This window comes from Arthrobotrys flagrans (assembly GCF_004000055.1).
Source record: "Arthrobotrys flagrans strain CBS H-5679 chromosome Unknown unitig_8, whole genome shotgun sequence".
Taxonomy (NCBI): Eukaryota; Fungi; Ascomycota; class Orbiliomycetes; order Orbiliales; family Orbiliaceae; genus Arthrobotrys; species Arthrobotrys flagrans.
This window is the reverse complement of record NW_027137553.1, coordinates 1,781,577-1,798,615: the sequence shown is the minus strand read 5'-3', so window position 1 is coordinate 1,798,615 and position 17,039 is coordinate 1,781,577. Positions and strand designations below refer to the sequence as shown.

Below are 17,039 nucleotides of genomic sequence, written 5' to 3'. Positions count from 1 at the left end.
ACCCATGCGTGTGCTCAAGTTCGTACTAGCTTCTAGATAGTCAAAAACATAACTTTTTTTTTTTTTTTTTTTTCGTGGATGTGACTTCTTACTTTGACTGTGAATTCTTGCGCAAGAAAAACCCCCCCCCCCCGAGTTGGGAGAGTACGAGAGTACAAGGTTCGAACTCGGAATCAAAATAATACAAAAGGAAACCCAGAAAAGCTTCTCCTTACCATAATTATAAGCGCGTCCAGAGAGTGTTATCTTGAAGTTGAGATTCACTCACGGTTCTGTTCCTCAGGTCCCTCCTTTTGGACTTGAGTTCATAATACCATTGAGGCAGGTCGTCCTCTAGATTGAATCGGCGGCTGTTCTGCGTCCATTCTGCCCCACTATTATCTCTGAAACTAGCAGAACGAGAGTATTTAGGTGATGGCTTAATACATCTTTCTACTTCGTCTTCAGGTAATAGCAGCTGGCCGAGTCCGGATTCTGGAGGCGGATCGTAAACATAAATATATCGGTGTACGTCCGATCGCTTATACTTGTTAAACTTGTATTCAATTTTTTGGTAAATAACGATTCTCGCGATACCTTCATGGTATATCGGATTGCGCTAAATTTAAGGCTCGAGTTAGAACCGAGAATTTCAGGTAGGCAATAGTCATACGGATATGTACACGCCACGGCCTGCCGGCGTCTTGGAAAGCATAGCATCTAAAACATGATGGGGTCTTTCCAATGCGAACGCTTGTACCGACTCGTGTCAAGTAATTAGGGTCAGAGGGACGGCTTACTGATCCAGCTGGATCATTTGTCGGGCCGACTTTCATTCGCCGTGCGTTGCTGGTTGGGCGTATCATAAACTGTCCGGTATCTGTGCCAGAGGTATCAGGGACCTCTTCAGGGTCTCCGTAAGGTTTCAGGATAAAAGTCAATGGTGCTGTCCCATTCACATTGCCATGCCCTAAAATCAAGTCATAGTATATGCAATTAGCCTGGGTAACATATATAACGTACACAACTTTCGTGTTGATAATGTTCCATTGTGGCTACGCTGGGCTCCATTTGTGGCATTTTGTCAAAGCTGTTTAGTACCAGAAAGGTACGGATGTACAACAAAGCCAAACCTAAGCCACCCAGGTCTAAAAATCCCTTGCTAGTACATCATCCCGCCTAATTAGTCTCAGACCACACGATCCCCCCAAGCGGAAGCTTGAGAACCCCAGTCGGCCATTATATCGTGAAAATTTAGGAAAGCGAGTGAAAGCGAATATAATGCACGGAGGATCCAAGTTCTGGCGGGCATACCTTGCAAATGGGCGGGATCCTGTGGCCGGCTACCATTCGAGAAATCATCTCGCAAATGGGGATCCATGATCATGAAGACCAGGCAACGTGTGGCTGGTCTCGGGAAGGATGAGGTAAAATGATACAGTGCAAAGCTGGAGCTAGTCCTAAAAACGCGAAGAATGACTTGCGTGAGTGGCAATTAGGCCAAAATGGCGGCGGAGCACGATCATTTAAATACACAAGGACGCCCAATTGCAATATACAAGGACAACAGGAGCATACAGCTGGCTATTGGACACAAATTCGGTGCAGGCCTCACAACTTCAAGAAAATCCACTGAGTTGCAGAGCCTCAAATTAACTGTGCTTACATACTGCACCCCCTTATGACTATCGTTCAGACGTGGTCATGCAGGCCGAACGCAATGGCGCATGTCTGCGTTTGGATCCTTGGATGAAATGCTCGAGCCTTATCCTGTGTACACCCAAATTGGCCGAAAAATTAGCTGCTGGATTCCGCATTTCAACGCAGGCTCGAGCTGGGGGTCCATGGGCACCCTGCTGATACTCCATGCTTTGCTGCGGGATAATTTCTACAGCCACAATTAGACTATCTGCGACATGCCAATTATTGTAGCCCCCTCCCGTCCTCCCGCCATCTGCACGAGATCCGTTTGCTCTCACTCAGAGTATATCCAGCCTTGTGTAGTAGACTGCCCCGTATGCCGCGCGCATATTGCGTACATTCATAAAAGGGTTTTATACAATTACAACGAACAGCAGAACATTACTAGACCTATAATATCAACCAATTACCTGTTCGACCTGCAGGCTTGTCAGATCAGTTGGCAGCTCTAAGATTAAGTTCTATCTCTGCACATGAACCTACATGTAGCCACTCAGCCTTTGACCCTCTAAAAACAACAAACTTTACATTCTTGGCCTTTGAAGGGTGTGCACCGACGACATAGCGGAGCAAATTTACCTACCATATACGTTACCTTCTGGCTGGCTGTAACATCTCTCGATAATCTTCGCTACTACGATGGCGACTGCAGCAGGGTCTTTCTTCACAGGGACCCGGGATTTTCCGGCTACCGGCGAAGAACTTATCAAATTTAAAAACCAAGATAACACGCTGAGTCAGTCGACCTTTGGCCCTACACCTTCTTTCGTCAGGAGGGATAGAGAGAATCGGGGTACTAAAACTCACCTACGAGAAAATACCACGACTCCTTTAAGACCTTGGGGGGGAGGCAGTCTGAAAATGGATATAATGCGCTATCTCTCAGTTCTAGTAGTGGAAGGATATCCCGAGGTGGGATGGTTAAAAAGTGCTCGGCTTCACAAGAAAGTGTCTACAAGGGACCTGGTCCTATACTAGGGCCCGTTTTCCGGCCTATAACTACATCTCATGGAACGGATTTCGATCGGGGAAGCACGGCTACGAAGGGGCCTCGGGAGATTCATCAAAGAGAGTCTAGTGAGAAGGACGTGATAAACAGTGTACGGAGCGGACGAACTAAAGGGTCGATAGAAACCGAAAACTCAAGAAAGTTGCAAGAAAGCGTGCGCATGATGAGGACAGGATCGAAAGATAAGGAGAAGCTTAAGAGAATGTTGGGTTATAAGTTCGTAACAGCTATCACTTCATTCTTTATAGGTGCTTAGGTAATTTTGCAAGCGGATTCTAACATATAAATGTAGAGACCCATTATTATTTAATTATTTTGAGGAAAAGTTAAACCCAGGGGTGAGCGACGGCCAGGCTATAGGCGACAGATTCGGTATCCCGACGAATGTGGCAGGAGGCGGCTTCCCTGATAGTCTAAGCATAGAAGATGGAGAGGAAAATCTACTGGAACCGACTGCTAACATATATCCTCACCTACGGGTGGCTAATTCCCTGAACTGGCGTCAGATTCGAGACTTAAACCCTTTGTGCAAATACGCATTTTTCTCAGACGATGTTTGGACAATCGACACAACGGTCATGTCACCAGAAGTTATCCCAAATCTACCTATCCGGATCGGAGAAAGGCCAGTTATCCTCAACTACCTACCTTCAACAATTGGTTCCTTTCCGTACCACCCGGATCCCGCAGCGAACAGACCAATCGACCCAAGAAAAGACGTCGATGACGAGACTCTTCGCTTCCTTTTCCGAGTATATCCCGGGGCGAGAGCTGCTTGCGTCTATTTGAATAAAACTCTGGTCATTCTTCACGATGGCGAACTCAACCGGCGGGCAGAATTTCGCAAAAGGCCCCGCAAATTCGGTGGCCTTCATGTCGATCATGCTTTGTTCAACCGAAGATACACAGCTGGATCCGTTGTAGAGCGCGGCCGTCGGATAGAAATAGGCTCCGACGGGTTCGGTTTCAAGTACTCTCTGGATGGGGAAGTATTTGGATTTACCGATTTAAGAGTAGGACTGCGCCTAAGACATAAAATTAAGACTGACTGTGAAGTCCTTACTATGCCGGTACACTCGTTATTGTCAACTATCGAATATTTATATGAGGCTCCGACAGGAACTCAAAAGAAAATTGAAAACACCCCTTGGTACAATCCGGCGGAATTTTTGAACACGAATGGAAAGAACTTCAAATTCGACTATTTTGGCAAGGAAGTAAGAGAAAACCCACTGCCTGGAACTTCACCAATCCTTCTAACAACCCATCTTGAAACTCGCATAGTTTGGAAAACTCCATAGCCATTTTGAATCAATCTCTAATTCAAACCCAAGAGGTGATCTGAGAATGCTCCAATATGACATTGCACTCATCGAAGAATTGGACAAAAAGTCGCCTAAAATGCCCTTTCCTACCTTTGAAGACTCGAGTCGAAACACCATCGAAATGGAATGGGCAGACATAAAAGATGAAGATTTTATCAATCAGGATATAGTTCTTCTAGGATTTAACTTCGAGTCGCATGCACAAGTTTCCGAACAAAACGAAGGAGGGGAATCGACATCGCAGCCTAGGCATGGCCCTGTCCAAAGAAAACATACTGGCACTGCAACTCAACCAGGTGCAACTCTGGCAACCCCTAGAGATTATAAAAACAAGACAGTGAAAATGGACAAGAAGAGCATTATGACACTAGAAACGGAAGGGCCAACTTCGGTGCCTACCGTGGTTGAAGGTAGATATTACGAAAAACTTCAAAATAAAATTTGTGATTTAAGCTATTTCCAAAGGTCGATTCTCTGGAGACCGGATTTTAGGAGGAAAACGAAGGGTGGTCAGCCGGAGAGAATGAGTGAACGCGGTGCAGACTCAGACGGTCTTCCGTCAATTGGTGGTGCTAGCGGTTGTCCACTGGCTGTGAAAACTCACAGAGGTAATAAGACGGTATATAAGATCTTTGGATTCCAAAACTCGGAGAATGTTGGGATACCCGATGATCCCGGAACGAAACCGGACCGTTGGGTAGCAGACGCATTACTTGGAAACTTCCGGACATACCAAAGCATTTGCCTTCCAGAGGAACTTACTCAACAATGGGAAATTGTTTGGGAGCGTCCAAAGTCGCCGAGTGTCGAGCCTGAAGACCTGGATATCGAGATGGGCGATCAAAGGGATAAGGAAAGAGACGAAACTAGGGGAAAAGTAGCCAAACGGCAGCAGCAAACAATCAACAAGGTGTCGAAGATGCCTGTTGAAAGCCCGCGTCAACGTAGGCTCCATCAAAAGAAAGTTAACCGAGTCATACGTCAAATAGTAGAGAACGGCCTCACTGCTGAGGAATTCGCATTACAACCTCAAAAATCACCAACACAAGAAAGGCTTGAACCACCTGTTGGAATTTGATTTCTCCCCTCATGGCCGCATTGCCACGCCCTCGACATACTTGACGCCACACCGGAAATCTTCGATCTTTTCCGGGACGCTCTTACGAAGTTAGACGCTTTCCGCGCACCATAGCCCCCATCCCGCGGTTGTATGGTGTAGTGGTTAGCACTCCAGATTCTGATTCTTCTCGGATCTTGAGATTTCTGGCGACTTGGGTTCAATTCCCAATACGACCTTAACTTTTTTTTGGCTTTTTGCCGGTTGCTTGGTCGATTCGATTGAGCGAGCTCCGTCGATTTTGGTTTTTTGGAGATCGGGGTGTGGACGAAACGTGCGCAACGTGACGAACGGCACTCATATATCTAAATACCGATATGCGATCTTAAACGTGGGCTGGTCTGAAAGGTCTTGACGTCAATTGACTGTCATCGAATTTGGGGCCGGTTTTTCAACCTCAGGCAGACTATAATTTTTTTTGACAAAGCCTCGGTTTAATTGCCAAGCCAAAAAATACCCCAAGCTCTTCTGATACGGAATTCGAATCCAACTCCAAGTTTAAGGCTAATTGGTAACGGTTGATCAAGAGTCTGACGCCAAATTCAGCATCGATTGATATCGGTATCAAGAACCATGCTCCAACTTCAGGACATCAATATCAAGAATCCTACTCCAACGTCAAGAGATACCGATCTTGATAACAAAATCCCTTCCCCAACCTCAAGATACCAATATCAAAACTCCGACTTCACTCTCCCTCCAAAAAAAACCGTCTCAACCCTCCTCCCCATTAGATACAAAAACAAAGAAGGTTCTTAATCACAGCGAGAGATATAAATCCTGCATCTGCCATCCGCGACCAATCCCGCAATGTCTCGAGGTATTAAAGAATATAGTCGAACGAGAGAGTGGAGAGACATTTAACTTCGCTTTGGTGAACTACTACGCCGATTGTAGAGATGGTATTGCTTACCGTATGTCCATCTACCTCACCGTTTCAAATACAGGATAGAAATATCACTAATGAAGATCTTGAATTTATATTAGATTCCGACGACGAATCCTTCCTCGGTCCAAACCCCACCATCGCATCCCTCTCCCTAGGCACCACGCGTGACTTCCTAATGAAACACAAGGAAGATAAATCACCAATCCTCAAGCTACCATTATCCAACGGCGAGTTTATAGTTATGAAGGGTGCAACTCAGGGGAGGCGGTTACACAGTAGTATGACCCCCTCTATCTACTGACAAAATCTATAACAGCTCCCCAAAAGATCACAAACAATAACAGGAGGCTGGACAAACGGCGGAAGAATAAACGTTACGTTTAGAAAGGGTGTGTGGAGATTGCCTGTACGGGGAATCACCACAGATGTAACGTCGGAAATGGACCGGTTTATCGATGGGATGAAGGAAAAGCGGAGACGGTGGTATATGAAGGCGAGGCAAAAAGACGTTATTAAGGATGTTAGCACCATTGCTTCGGGGGTGGTATAGCAATGGATGAAGTTAAGAAGAAAATGAATGAATAAAGGTAGCGGTTTGGGGACGAGGGGGGAAAGTAGACAGGACTGCGCGCTATGATATTCGGCCGGTATAAGTATAGCTTCTATCTACGAAGGGAAAAGATTGATATGACTTAAAATGAGGAGGGTTTCATGACCTCGTTTATTTTTTTTCCATTCTTACTAGGACGATTGATCGAAAAAGGTCTCGATCTAAGTCGTCTTCTACAGATACCTAAGATCTAATAGCCTAATAGCCAGCTAGCTAAAATCAAATAAGCCTGAACAAAGCCAAGTTGATCGTGAAGATCAAGGACCCTCAAAAGCTAAAAACCAAAGTCGCAGAGCGACCCTAAAGACTGACAGTTCCAAGAAGAGACATTACTTTTTCCTTCATTTCATAGTTCCCGAGTTACGGTGAGTTCGAATATACAAGTAGCTAGGAGCCAGGAGTAAGAGCTAAGAAGGGTTTGACAATGTTCAAGGAGCGAGAGGTTGGGAGAAGAGATATCGCGAGAGAGAGAGCATAAGGCAGACCAGAGTAGCATGATATACAATATGACATAACTTTGCACGAAAAAAAAGGGCACTCGCAAAAATAACACACGGTCAAAAAAAAAAAAAAAAAAAAAAAAGCAAAGTTCAAAAGAGCCTAGCCCAGTCCCCAAAATTGGAAAATAAGTCTTACGCCGGTTGTTTTTTGCAAGAAATGTACAAGTGTAAAGAGTGAATTCGAAACCAAGATAATAATATAACATCAAGCGACCAAGAGAGAAAAGGATGATAGAAGGGGGAAAAAAAAGAAAAAAATTGTAAGCAGGAAGAACGCCTGGTATCTATGCTTGCAGAAAACCTTGTGATGGAAATGAAACGGGAAAATATGTAACAGAAGGAGGGAGAGGGGATGGAGTTTCAAGGGAACAAACGGGCAAAAGGCTGAATCGTACTGAGGACTATTGTAGTAGATGTTGAAAGGAGATCCGTTAAAAGTCTTGTTGAAGGTTCGTAGCTTCGTTTTGATCATGAAAAGGAAATAAGATAAATAAAAGAGGTTCTGATCCGAGATGTCTTTCAATTATTAGGATCTGGCGCTTTGTGCTGAGAGAAGACAATCGCTGAAGAGCAATCATGCAGCCTCAATGAACTCTCTCAGCCCGGTTGTAGGTGAACTCCCAATGGTTCACTTTTTTCATCAGGTAGTCCATGAGCTCTGTGCTCGACATAGACATGGTATTCGGCACTGGCTGCTCGCTTTCTGGTTTGTCGGTGACCACTGTGACTTTGTCACCAGAAGTCGGGGTAGGGGCTGAGGTATTAGAACTGGGAGTCTTGCTTTGGTCCAGCAAGTTGAACAAGAGGTCTGTGTTCAGGCTGCCGGTAGAAGTGGCAGATACAAGAGCACCGAAGACCGTAGTTCTCTGCTTCTGGCCGACCATGTCAACCTGTGTTTTAGAAATGAATTCTGAGATGCCAGTGACTCGTCGTCGCATCTCCTGAATCGTAGTTCGGGAGTTGGGAAGACGGGGCTTCGCCGGTCGGTCATGGACACCATTGCTGTCGGTGCCTTGAGCGGAGACATCCCTAACCATTGCGTGGGAGGAGTTCTCGCCGGGGTCTTCAGATGTACGGTTGTTACGTGTACCGGCCCGGCGTCTGCTTCGGATGGTGCGTTTTGTCATCGATGGGGTGTCCGGGACTTCAAGAGCAGGTGTGGAGATGGTGGGAATGTGTTCTTCCGCTTTGGCAGACGCTACGGTGTTTCTGGTCGGTCTGGGAGTCTCTTCTGATTGCTCTGACTCTGTGATGATGTCAGCATGAGTTACCAGAGTGATTTTGGTTGGTGTAGCAGTACCATCTCGGCGATTGTCCCTCTCCCCTCTGCTTCTTCCGGTAGCCCTCTTAGAGCTTGACTGTGTTGTGGTGGGTGCTGGGGCTGATGTAGGTGCAGATGCTCTCCCATTGCGAGATTTTCTACTGCCGGGGACGGGTTTATCGGCCGTGTCATCGTGGATGGGAGTTGGTTCCTTCTTCTCGGGGGAATCTGAGGTTCTCTGTCGTTTCGTAGAATGTCTGTGTGTAGAGGGAGAGCGGTTAGGGGATTCTGAAACTCAACCAACTAGGCTGGAGAGCGGAATGGGATGAGAAGGGTTGTCCTACTCGTCAGAAGTCTCACTGGTACCACGCTTTCTACTCCTGGAACCGGTGCTTTTCTTCTCTTCTTGTTTGCTTTGCTCGAGGGCCTGGTGGAACATCTGTTCGTCATAAGCTGCATCGCGGGAGTTCATAGTGGACCGTCGTTTCGTATGGTGGTCCTTATTAGGGTCTACGCGTTCCGGGCCGAATCCAATGTAGGTGGAGTAAGTTCGTCTACGGGATCACTGTTAGCGGACTCTCGAATGGTACCGGGTAGTCCGGCGTGTAGGATAAGAAGCAACCCACCCTCCCTTCTTCTCATACAAAGTGTGATTCTCTGGCTTGCATTGCTCGCAAAAGTAGTTTTCGGGAGCCAGGGCCTTATCCCTGATCCCGACACATAGGCCATGCTGCCAGACATGACACTGGTCACACTGGATGAAGAGTCCATCGGTGAGGTCGGTGTGGCTGTCGTCGGAGCCGCCTTGGTACTCTTTGAAGCCGCAGATGCACCGCGTCTCGCCTTCCTCTTCTTCGTTTCCAGAGTAATTGTCTTCCATGTCTTCGTCCACTGGCTCGTCTACTTCGTCATACGAGTCCGCTCGGGTGACGCTGTGCGAGTCACCGCCGTAGCGAGACTTGTTGCGGGCTCGACGGGTAGATGACGAGGATGAGTGCGAGGATGTCGATGTGTGCGAATTGCCTTGATTAGCAGCTGAACGCGCCCTAGAGGACCGTCGAGGGGACATTGTAAGGTGGTGATGAGGATATCGCGTCTAGTAGGAGCGTAGACGGAGGAAGGATGCTTCGGGGGAAGGGGAAAGTGTATGGATTCGCTCGATCGAGAGGGTTGGAGACGACGACACAAGTACTTGAGCGGGAGTGAATGGGACAAGGCCGTGGCGTTCCAAGGCCGTTTAAGTATCGTCTGAATGAACCGGAAAACAAGAGCGGAGGAGGAGAATGCTCATCTGATCGGGTGGCCGCAAGAATCGAGTGATGATTGAGCGGAACGGGTTCAAAGGGGAGTGGACGAAAGATACGGGACAAGGGAAAGCGACAAGGAAGAGCCAGTCGAGGAGGATAGATTGAAGCAGAGAAGAGGAGAAGAATAGAATCAGAAGAGGAGGAGAGAAGAGATCACAACAGAGCGGGAGCAGGAGAGAAGAGCAAAGAGAAGCAGCAGCAGCAGCAGTAATTGTTGGAGGGGGAAATTTGGTGCATGACCGCCGGCCGAAAGTGATAAATTTTGGTGTGTGGTGTGGTTGGTGTGTGTCCGGCTGGTGCTGGCGGGCTTTCCCAATCAACCACGAATTGGATTGGCTCTGCTGCTTCTCCCGCAGAACTACTTCCAGGTATACTATGACCACACCACCCAAGACTTAGACTTAGTCTGTACATTCTGTGGTGGGCGGGCGGATTGTCAAGCTGGTGGATGATGATGACGGGGTTGCGCAGTACTCCGTAGCTGGTGTACATACATACTTCATAGCAATATCTGTATGTAGGTGCAGGGCCATGGGAGACAGACAGCAGCTGCCGGCTAGTGCGAGAAAAAAGGTGGCCGACCCAGTTTTTTTCTCGTGGCTGCCATTCGGTCACTGACTGCTTAGGTGAGTGCTGTGAAGGCCTGCAGTGGAGGAAAGAAAAGCAGGTGCTCCTCTCCATGCTGTGCGAGTACCTTCCAGCCTAAACTATATGAGGTAAAGACCGACCAGGTCCGGATAGGGTGCGTCTTGTACCAGCACATACCAGATTCTATGGCCGGTGACTTCCTGACCGCTGGGGAAATGGAAATCTTGGTCCGGATTATGTGATGGCTTCTGCTCTGGCGCTATATTTGAACGCAGCTTTGGCGAAAGAGCGACAGGCCTCCGAGAACAGGCGTTTTTGCTTCTTGGAGTTTCTTTTTTTTTTCCCCTTCACTCCGATTCGTCGGTCTTCACACAATCTGGAAATCGTGTCGATGATGCAGGCTAGGTTTGTTTGACCAAAATCTTTTCTAGTAGACAGCTAGAAGTCATGCTGCCGGCTGTTTTTGTGCAGAATAGGGCTGCTTCGTTAGTGGGAAAGCAGCACGTTTGAAGCAATGAAGAGAAAAAAAAATCCTCGGTGATATCCAAACTGTCCTCTCTTTTTTTTTTTTTTTTTAGCGAAGGAGTTGGTGAGACAGGCATACCCAAGAATGATGATGATACGATGAGATGCCTAGAAGATTGGGAAGGTGGGGTTCGCCGAATACTTATTAGAAGAACCGCCAGAAGAAAAGTTCTCCTTGATTGAGATCGGATGAATATTGAAATGGAGTAAAAAGAAGTTTAGGAATTGGATGTTAGTATAAGAATTTTATGCTGGAGGGGCCATGAGGACGATTGTGATAGTGCGGGGACCCCAATGTCAGAATAGACTGTCGAAATTCAAGTCAAAAAAGACCTGTTTGCTTGGGACCATCACCAAAATCGTCATCGTTTCGGCCAAACAGCTTCAACCCACTCGATCCAACTGCCAAGAAGAAGAACCGAAAATAGGTCAGGGGTGTGCTGGTAATAGGTCCGTAAATTACGCTGATGTGCGCATATTTGAGTCCAAAGAAAGGAATAAGAAGGGTGGCTTCAGGTGATCCCAAACGAGAAGGAAGCCCGAAGCTGAAAGCTTCTCGAGAAGTTGGAGATGGCAAAGTCGCTGTTGAGGATCATGTCGGGCCGGTTCATGCGTCAAAATATAATTTTTGATGAATTTTTGATGAGTGCGTGAAAAAATAATATAAAAAAAACTCTGAGGGCAGAGTTCATATAGAAAGATAGGTCGTTGACACGCGTTCGGATTCCAAAGAAAGGGAAAGGGAGAAGTGCTGGCTCTAGCAGGAAACAGACCAAAGGCTGCAGCATTCAGTGCATCGAACAGCACAGGATTTCACTTTTTTCCATTTGCTTCGGTGCTAGTTTAATCCATCCTGTGTCATGTGAGGCCCCTCATCCGTTCATTCCCTCTGCAAGTGCCAGCAAGGCCAAGCGTTCCCCCACCGTGACTGGCCGTTATTCAGGATGTCGACATAGAACCCTGCCTCATTGGCGGAGGCGTTATGCATGCTTGTGCAAAGAGCCGACGACTTCCCTCGAGGCTCTGGGGATTAACGGTGGAATGAATAATTTTGTGTTGCGGAGGTGATAAGAGGATGATCGAGGGGATGGTCAACTTGATATCGATTCATATTGACAGAGGATGGCAGAACGGGATTATAATAAACTCATGTTCATGCCAGAAGCATACTACCCACACTTGCCCTGTATCAAAGTACCAGTGATTCGTCGCCATCTTGTTTTTTTTTTTGTCAGCATCTGCGGGAGCTGAACCCAACTTCCTCTTGCTGACGACGTTAGAGGTTGGAATTTGAGATTCCGAGAGAAAGTGCATGCAGTTCGACAGAATAGACATAGCAATAGCAATAGACAAGTACTTGCCTCTCGGCCATATGGTTGTAGAGAAAGAGGCTCGAGGTTATGAGAACCTGTTAATTGGCTTGAAATCGGGCAAGACACCAATGTCATTTCATGATGTGCGAATTCGGTGCGGCCTCGGCTTCAGAAAGTGCAGGTTGCTTTAGCTCTTACTGCAGTTAGAATTCGAGGCTAGCAGAGTCTATAGTGTAAGACATTTGTATTCGGCATTCTCCATTCAATATGGATGAATACTTATGTGGCTGTGGACATCGATATCTGCCTCTTTGGCGCTATGGCTGATGAGTAACTTTCGTAGCGGCATGTATCAACGGCGGCCCCGACGTCTGAGTCCGAACGAATGTTCGAACGAATAAATGCAAGGCTGGTTAAGTAGGTATATGTACCAGGCAAACAGGCAATAAACAGCTGGTGAAAGCCATAGTTAAGTACTTAGCTTATCGAATCGAATTAATCAATAAGAACCGTTGGTTATCGGTTGATAACCAGGCCGTCGTAGTCGGGCTGATCACAACTGGAACTCGGTTCCATGGATTTTGAAGCTGAAGCTGAGGTTGGAACTGGACCTTGAAGTGGAGTGGAAGTTATTTTCCGTGGTGTTTCTTTTCGATCAAAACAATCATGATGCATTGCATAGGATCCCAGGAATGCTGATGTGAGGTTATGAGGTGAGGTTGGTTAATACACAGCGGAAACTTTGAAACGACATTCGCCACACTCGAGCACTCCATCGATACCAGGCCCCCCCATCGACAACCACCTGACTGGCTAATCACCCCGCACGAGAAAGGATTCAATCGATATTAATTACTTTCGTGCCTAAGTAGGCCTGTATTGCATCGCATCGATGCGCTCGAAGATCGAAGAGACGGGGCGGTCCGATGACTTTCCGTGCATTTAATTTTCAGCCCTACCCTTCCACGATCTCAGCTTCCCAGATATGCAATGCAAGAACCGGACCTCGAGTTTGGGAGCTGATGCTTTTGAAATTGATTCATTCCTGCTGATGATTCGCTATCTCATTTAGAGTACGGGGGGTATACGAGTGCCACTATCACTCGAGCTCTAACACCGCCTCGCTGTTGTGAGATCTAGCTGAGCTTTGTGTATCCGGCCTTGGGGCCTGGATTCGACAGGGACACATTTTATCTTGTCTTAAATATAGCATCCCTTGGTTCGATCCTAATATGCCCTTCGATGGAGGAATTAAGATTAGGAACCTATCGTCCGATCAGAGGATTGACAATATAAAATGCTGTATCAGGCAAGGCCGAGTCCCGAGCTAAGCTAGCTGCTCATTCGCTGGCAACCTTCGATTTCCATGCCCTTCCACTCGCACACTTTGTCCGTGGCTGAATATCACTCGATCTAATTTCGAGGACGTTGTTACAATACGAGATATCGAAGACAAAGAGAGATATATTGGTAGAGCAAAGGAATCATAGTAAAATATTTTATTTTATTATTTTATTTTATATCATATTCTGCCATCTTATCTATTTGCCTGGGTAATTTATAGTATTCCTTCATTTTTATTTTTTATTTTTTTTCTTCGCACCGAAAAAGAAAGTGTGCTGTGAACGAACAGCCGATTCGAACTGACACACACATTAATATTATTAAGACAGCCACCTCCACCACACTCCACTTTCACCCCCCATCGTCATCTCACAATATACCATCACACCCCCAGGACCCTCAATCTATCACCACGACCCTCGATCCTAACTTCCCTAGCAGATGTCCTTGTTCTTGCATCATAGAATTGTCTTGTTATAGCATATCGTCTTTGTGTTCGAATCGATATCCCTTCCTCGGCCCTCATCAAGTGGAGCAAATTCGGTTATATCGTTCTCGGAAATTTTGAACAGCTCTTGTTTGGTCGAATCGCCCATCTTTCTGTGCACCGTAGCAAATACTCTTGCACCACGTTGAAGCATGGCAGCAGCAGGAACAGCAGCAGCGGCAGCGGGTATGGTCTTTGCTCCTCTCCTCCCTCCGTCCCATATATGAACATCCATCTATCCATTCATCCGCTACTACCCCATGTCCCCGGCTACGTACACTTCATGTGATACCCGTTACATGCATAAACATGTGGTTTGGAATATGCTCAAGGTGTTTTGTCCATCCACTCTACAGATACAGGTCTATTCAGTCCGGTGCATGGACGTCCCATCCGACCTCTTCCAAAGAGGACCCTCCGAGACCGTCTGTCACCCGAGTCCTCAAAGGCCATCTTGAGCCCTCCTGCGCCCCCGAATCCCACGCCGCTCTTCTATCTACCATACACATATCCACCACCACCGGGTGGGTCGACCGGATCACCGTCCGGGCATGGCAGCCATGAGCACAATGATTCTTCGGACGAAGATGATGTGTCAAATGCATCCGTTGGTCGTTTCAGCAGCAGCGGTCAGCTAGATGACGCGCACGACCAGGGGATCGGTGGTCCCAACGATGGAGGCTATGATTGGTCTGAAAATACCAACAACAAGAAGAAACGCAAGATCCCTACGCCGGCTCATCCTGGCGGGGCAAGTTCGAACGGGTTTACTACCACCGGCCATAACTATGCCACCCAGTATTCCCAAGTATCTGCTGGGACTTCGGTTCACTCGACCCCTCGACGATATAGATCCGCTGGAACTCAGAGATCTCCTTTATCAACACTATCGAATGGTGGCAACGGTGGGATGCGAAGGGTCAAAAGATTTCCTGGGACGCCTGCTGCAGCCTCCGGAGCATATCCGGAGAGTGGAGGCAAATCCCCTGGCGCAGGTGGCACGGACGATGTCCCGAACACCCCAGACAAAGAAAACCGATTCGAAAGAGCCGGAATCAATGCCCCGACTTCCCCCTTCACATTCAAATGTGATTCTCCGGTTTCTGCAAACCTAGCATACTCGCATCCGCCGCCGAACGTCAGTGCGAACTACCAGAGGTCAATGTCGACGGTTGGGACCCAGACATCACCGAATATGTCTGGGAACAACTCTTACCAACAGCAACAGAAAAAGAAGAGCGCAGCAAGAGCAGCTGCGAGGAGGGAGTATCTCCAACAGCAGCGCCTTAAACAGCGGCATGCGAGTGGAAATAAGGGTGAAATTTGGATATGCGAGTTTTGCGAATACGAGGCCATCTTTGGTCAGCCACCCGAAGCTTTGATGCGGCAGTACGATATCAGAGATCGCCGGGAGCGAAGAGAGCGAAAAGAAGCCGAGAACAGACGGCGGCGGGCCGAAGAGAGGTTGCAGCGAAAGGGCAGGAAGACGAGTACTAAGAATACCAAGAAGCAGCACGCTCATACAAATGCTCACAATTCTGCCCACAATGCCCCGCCCCCACCTCCACCACCGAGTCAGACTGATTCGCAAGGCACCCAATCCGACCATACTCCAATCCCATCGACTACTACCACACCAGCATTGAAACCTCACCATCCCGGAAAGCATCATCACCACGTTCATGGCGATGGCTGCCAGCATGACCATCATGAATATGGCAATGGAACGGCGTATCGGAACGGCCACGGCGGGTCATGACTCCTAAGAATATTGGAGCACTTCTCCACACTGATGGCCGTTTTGCACGTATGCTTTTTGCTTCTGGTTTTTCTTAAATTGTTTTTTTATTTGCGATTCGGTGCGGAGACTCTGCATGGCGTATTGGATTCTGCGTAAACCGCACCATCTGTCTCTTTTTTTGGTGCCCGGTTACTTATGGCGTTCTCGGTATACCTCCCCTCCTTCGGAATTTCACAACGCCCCTCTACTATCCAGTCTGATTTTGCTCTAAAGGACTATCAAGTTCCTCTATCAGAGCTGTAGCCTTACCTACCTACACTTCTCTTTTCACTACGAACCGCTGCACCACTTCCTTATCTTCTTCTTTTCCCTTCGTGGCCTTTCCTTTTGCAAATCACGAATTTCCGGCGAGCGCACATTGCGTAGCCGTTTGGAGCGTGCATTTGACTATCCTCTTTCCCCCCTCCATTTCGAATCCCCAGAGACTGTATATATTGTATAACCTCCCCCTTATACCCAATTTCCCATCCTAAAGCCCGGTTTTATCCCCATCCATACCCCGAGACTGCCCCATACTTCCAGACTTGCCCTTTTCGAATTCAACACGATATCAACCCTCAATATTATCAATAAACACATCGTCCCTTTCCCCAATTTGTTGGACCCAAAAAACGAGAGGAGGGTTTTTTTTTTAGGGCGGGGTAGGATTCTCCATTAAATGATTATTATATCGGACTGCCTTGTTGGAAATTTGAAATAAAAGGTAGTTACAAGCTGAAGTGTAGAATTAGAACGAACGAACGAACGAATCAACGAACGAAACTTACGATATGATATGACGTGACAAAAAAACCGGAGACCCCGCTTTATATCTAAGAGTCGACAATCGATAGCGATAGCATATAAAAATTTTAAATTAATGCAGCGCACGTACGGTCTTAAGAAAAAATGAATAGGATTTATTTTAATTTATTTTATATGCGTACATACATATGTGTGGGAAAGGTGGATTCTAGAAGGGCCCGTTTGATGCAAGTCCAAGTTGCTCCACTTTTGCTTGACTTTTTTGACGTCTCATGCATATATGTAAGTGCATATGATGTTAGTGCCTGTTGGTTTTTTTCTTTTCGAGGAAAATAATGGGCCATTGAACGGTGCATTGCATGAAAGAACGATGTCGACGTTGGCACAGACTCAGCAGGGTGGTTAGGTTAGCTGGGAATTTTAACGTGTACTTAAGATGGGATTATTAGCCCGATTTGCCCCGATGGAAGCTGTTGCGGTTTAATTTTTCATTTTGCTTTTTCTTTCTTTGCTCTTTCGATATACTGTACCTCTTGAGA

The 17,039-nt window shown here is 47.0% G+C and overlaps 5 protein-coding genes across 5 annotated transcripts; 3 read left to right on the top strand and 2 right to left on the bottom strand.

Moving 5' to 3' along the window:
* Positions 1–220: 220 nt before the first annotated feature.
* DFL_007024 (uncharacterized protein) lies at positions 221–1,366 on the bottom strand (the record flags this gene model as incomplete). Its single annotated transcript, XM_067636541.1, has 3 exons — positions 221–598; positions 780–949; positions 1,294–1,366. 3 exons carry the CDS (start codon positions 1,364–1,366, stop codon positions 221–223), a joined length of 621 nt encoding a protein of 206 aa, XP_067488146.1.
* A 1,486-nt stretch (positions 1,367–2,852) lies between these two features.
* DFL_007023 (uncharacterized protein) lies at positions 2,853–5,092 on the top strand (the record flags this gene model as incomplete). Its single annotated transcript, XM_067636540.1, has 3 exons — positions 2,853–2,905; positions 2,982–3,906; positions 3,974–5,092. 3 exons carry the CDS (start codon positions 2,853–2,855, stop codon positions 5,090–5,092), a joined length of 2,097 nt encoding a protein of 698 aa, XP_067488145.1.
* Positions 5,093–5,704: 612 nt separating this feature from the next.
* On the top strand, positions 5,705–6,321 carry DFL_007022 (uncharacterized protein; the record flags this gene model as incomplete). Its single annotated transcript, XM_067636539.1, has 3 exons — positions 5,705–5,882; positions 5,968–6,045; positions 6,119–6,321. 3 exons carry the CDS (start codon positions 5,705–5,707, stop codon positions 6,319–6,321), a joined length of 459 nt encoding a protein of 152 aa, XP_067488144.1.
* A 1,393-nt stretch (positions 6,322–7,714) lies between these two features.
* Positions 7,715–9,460, bottom strand: DFL_007021 (uncharacterized protein; the record flags this gene model as incomplete). Its single annotated transcript, XM_067636538.1, has 4 exons — positions 7,715–8,376; positions 8,431–8,648; positions 8,736–8,945; positions 9,018–9,460. 4 exons carry the CDS (start codon positions 9,458–9,460, stop codon positions 7,715–7,717), a joined length of 1,533 nt encoding a protein of 510 aa, XP_067488143.1.
* Positions 9,461–14,107: 4,647 nt separating this feature from the next.
* On the top strand, positions 14,108–15,714 carry DFL_007020 (uncharacterized protein; the record flags this gene model as incomplete). Its single annotated transcript, XM_067636537.1, has 2 exons — positions 14,108–14,141; positions 14,312–15,714. The coding sequence occupies 2 exons, from the start codon at positions 14,108–14,110 to the stop codon at positions 15,712–15,714; spliced, it is 1,437 nt and encodes a 478-aa protein (XP_067488142.1).
* Between the last annotated feature and the right edge of the window lie 1,325 nt (positions 15,715–17,039).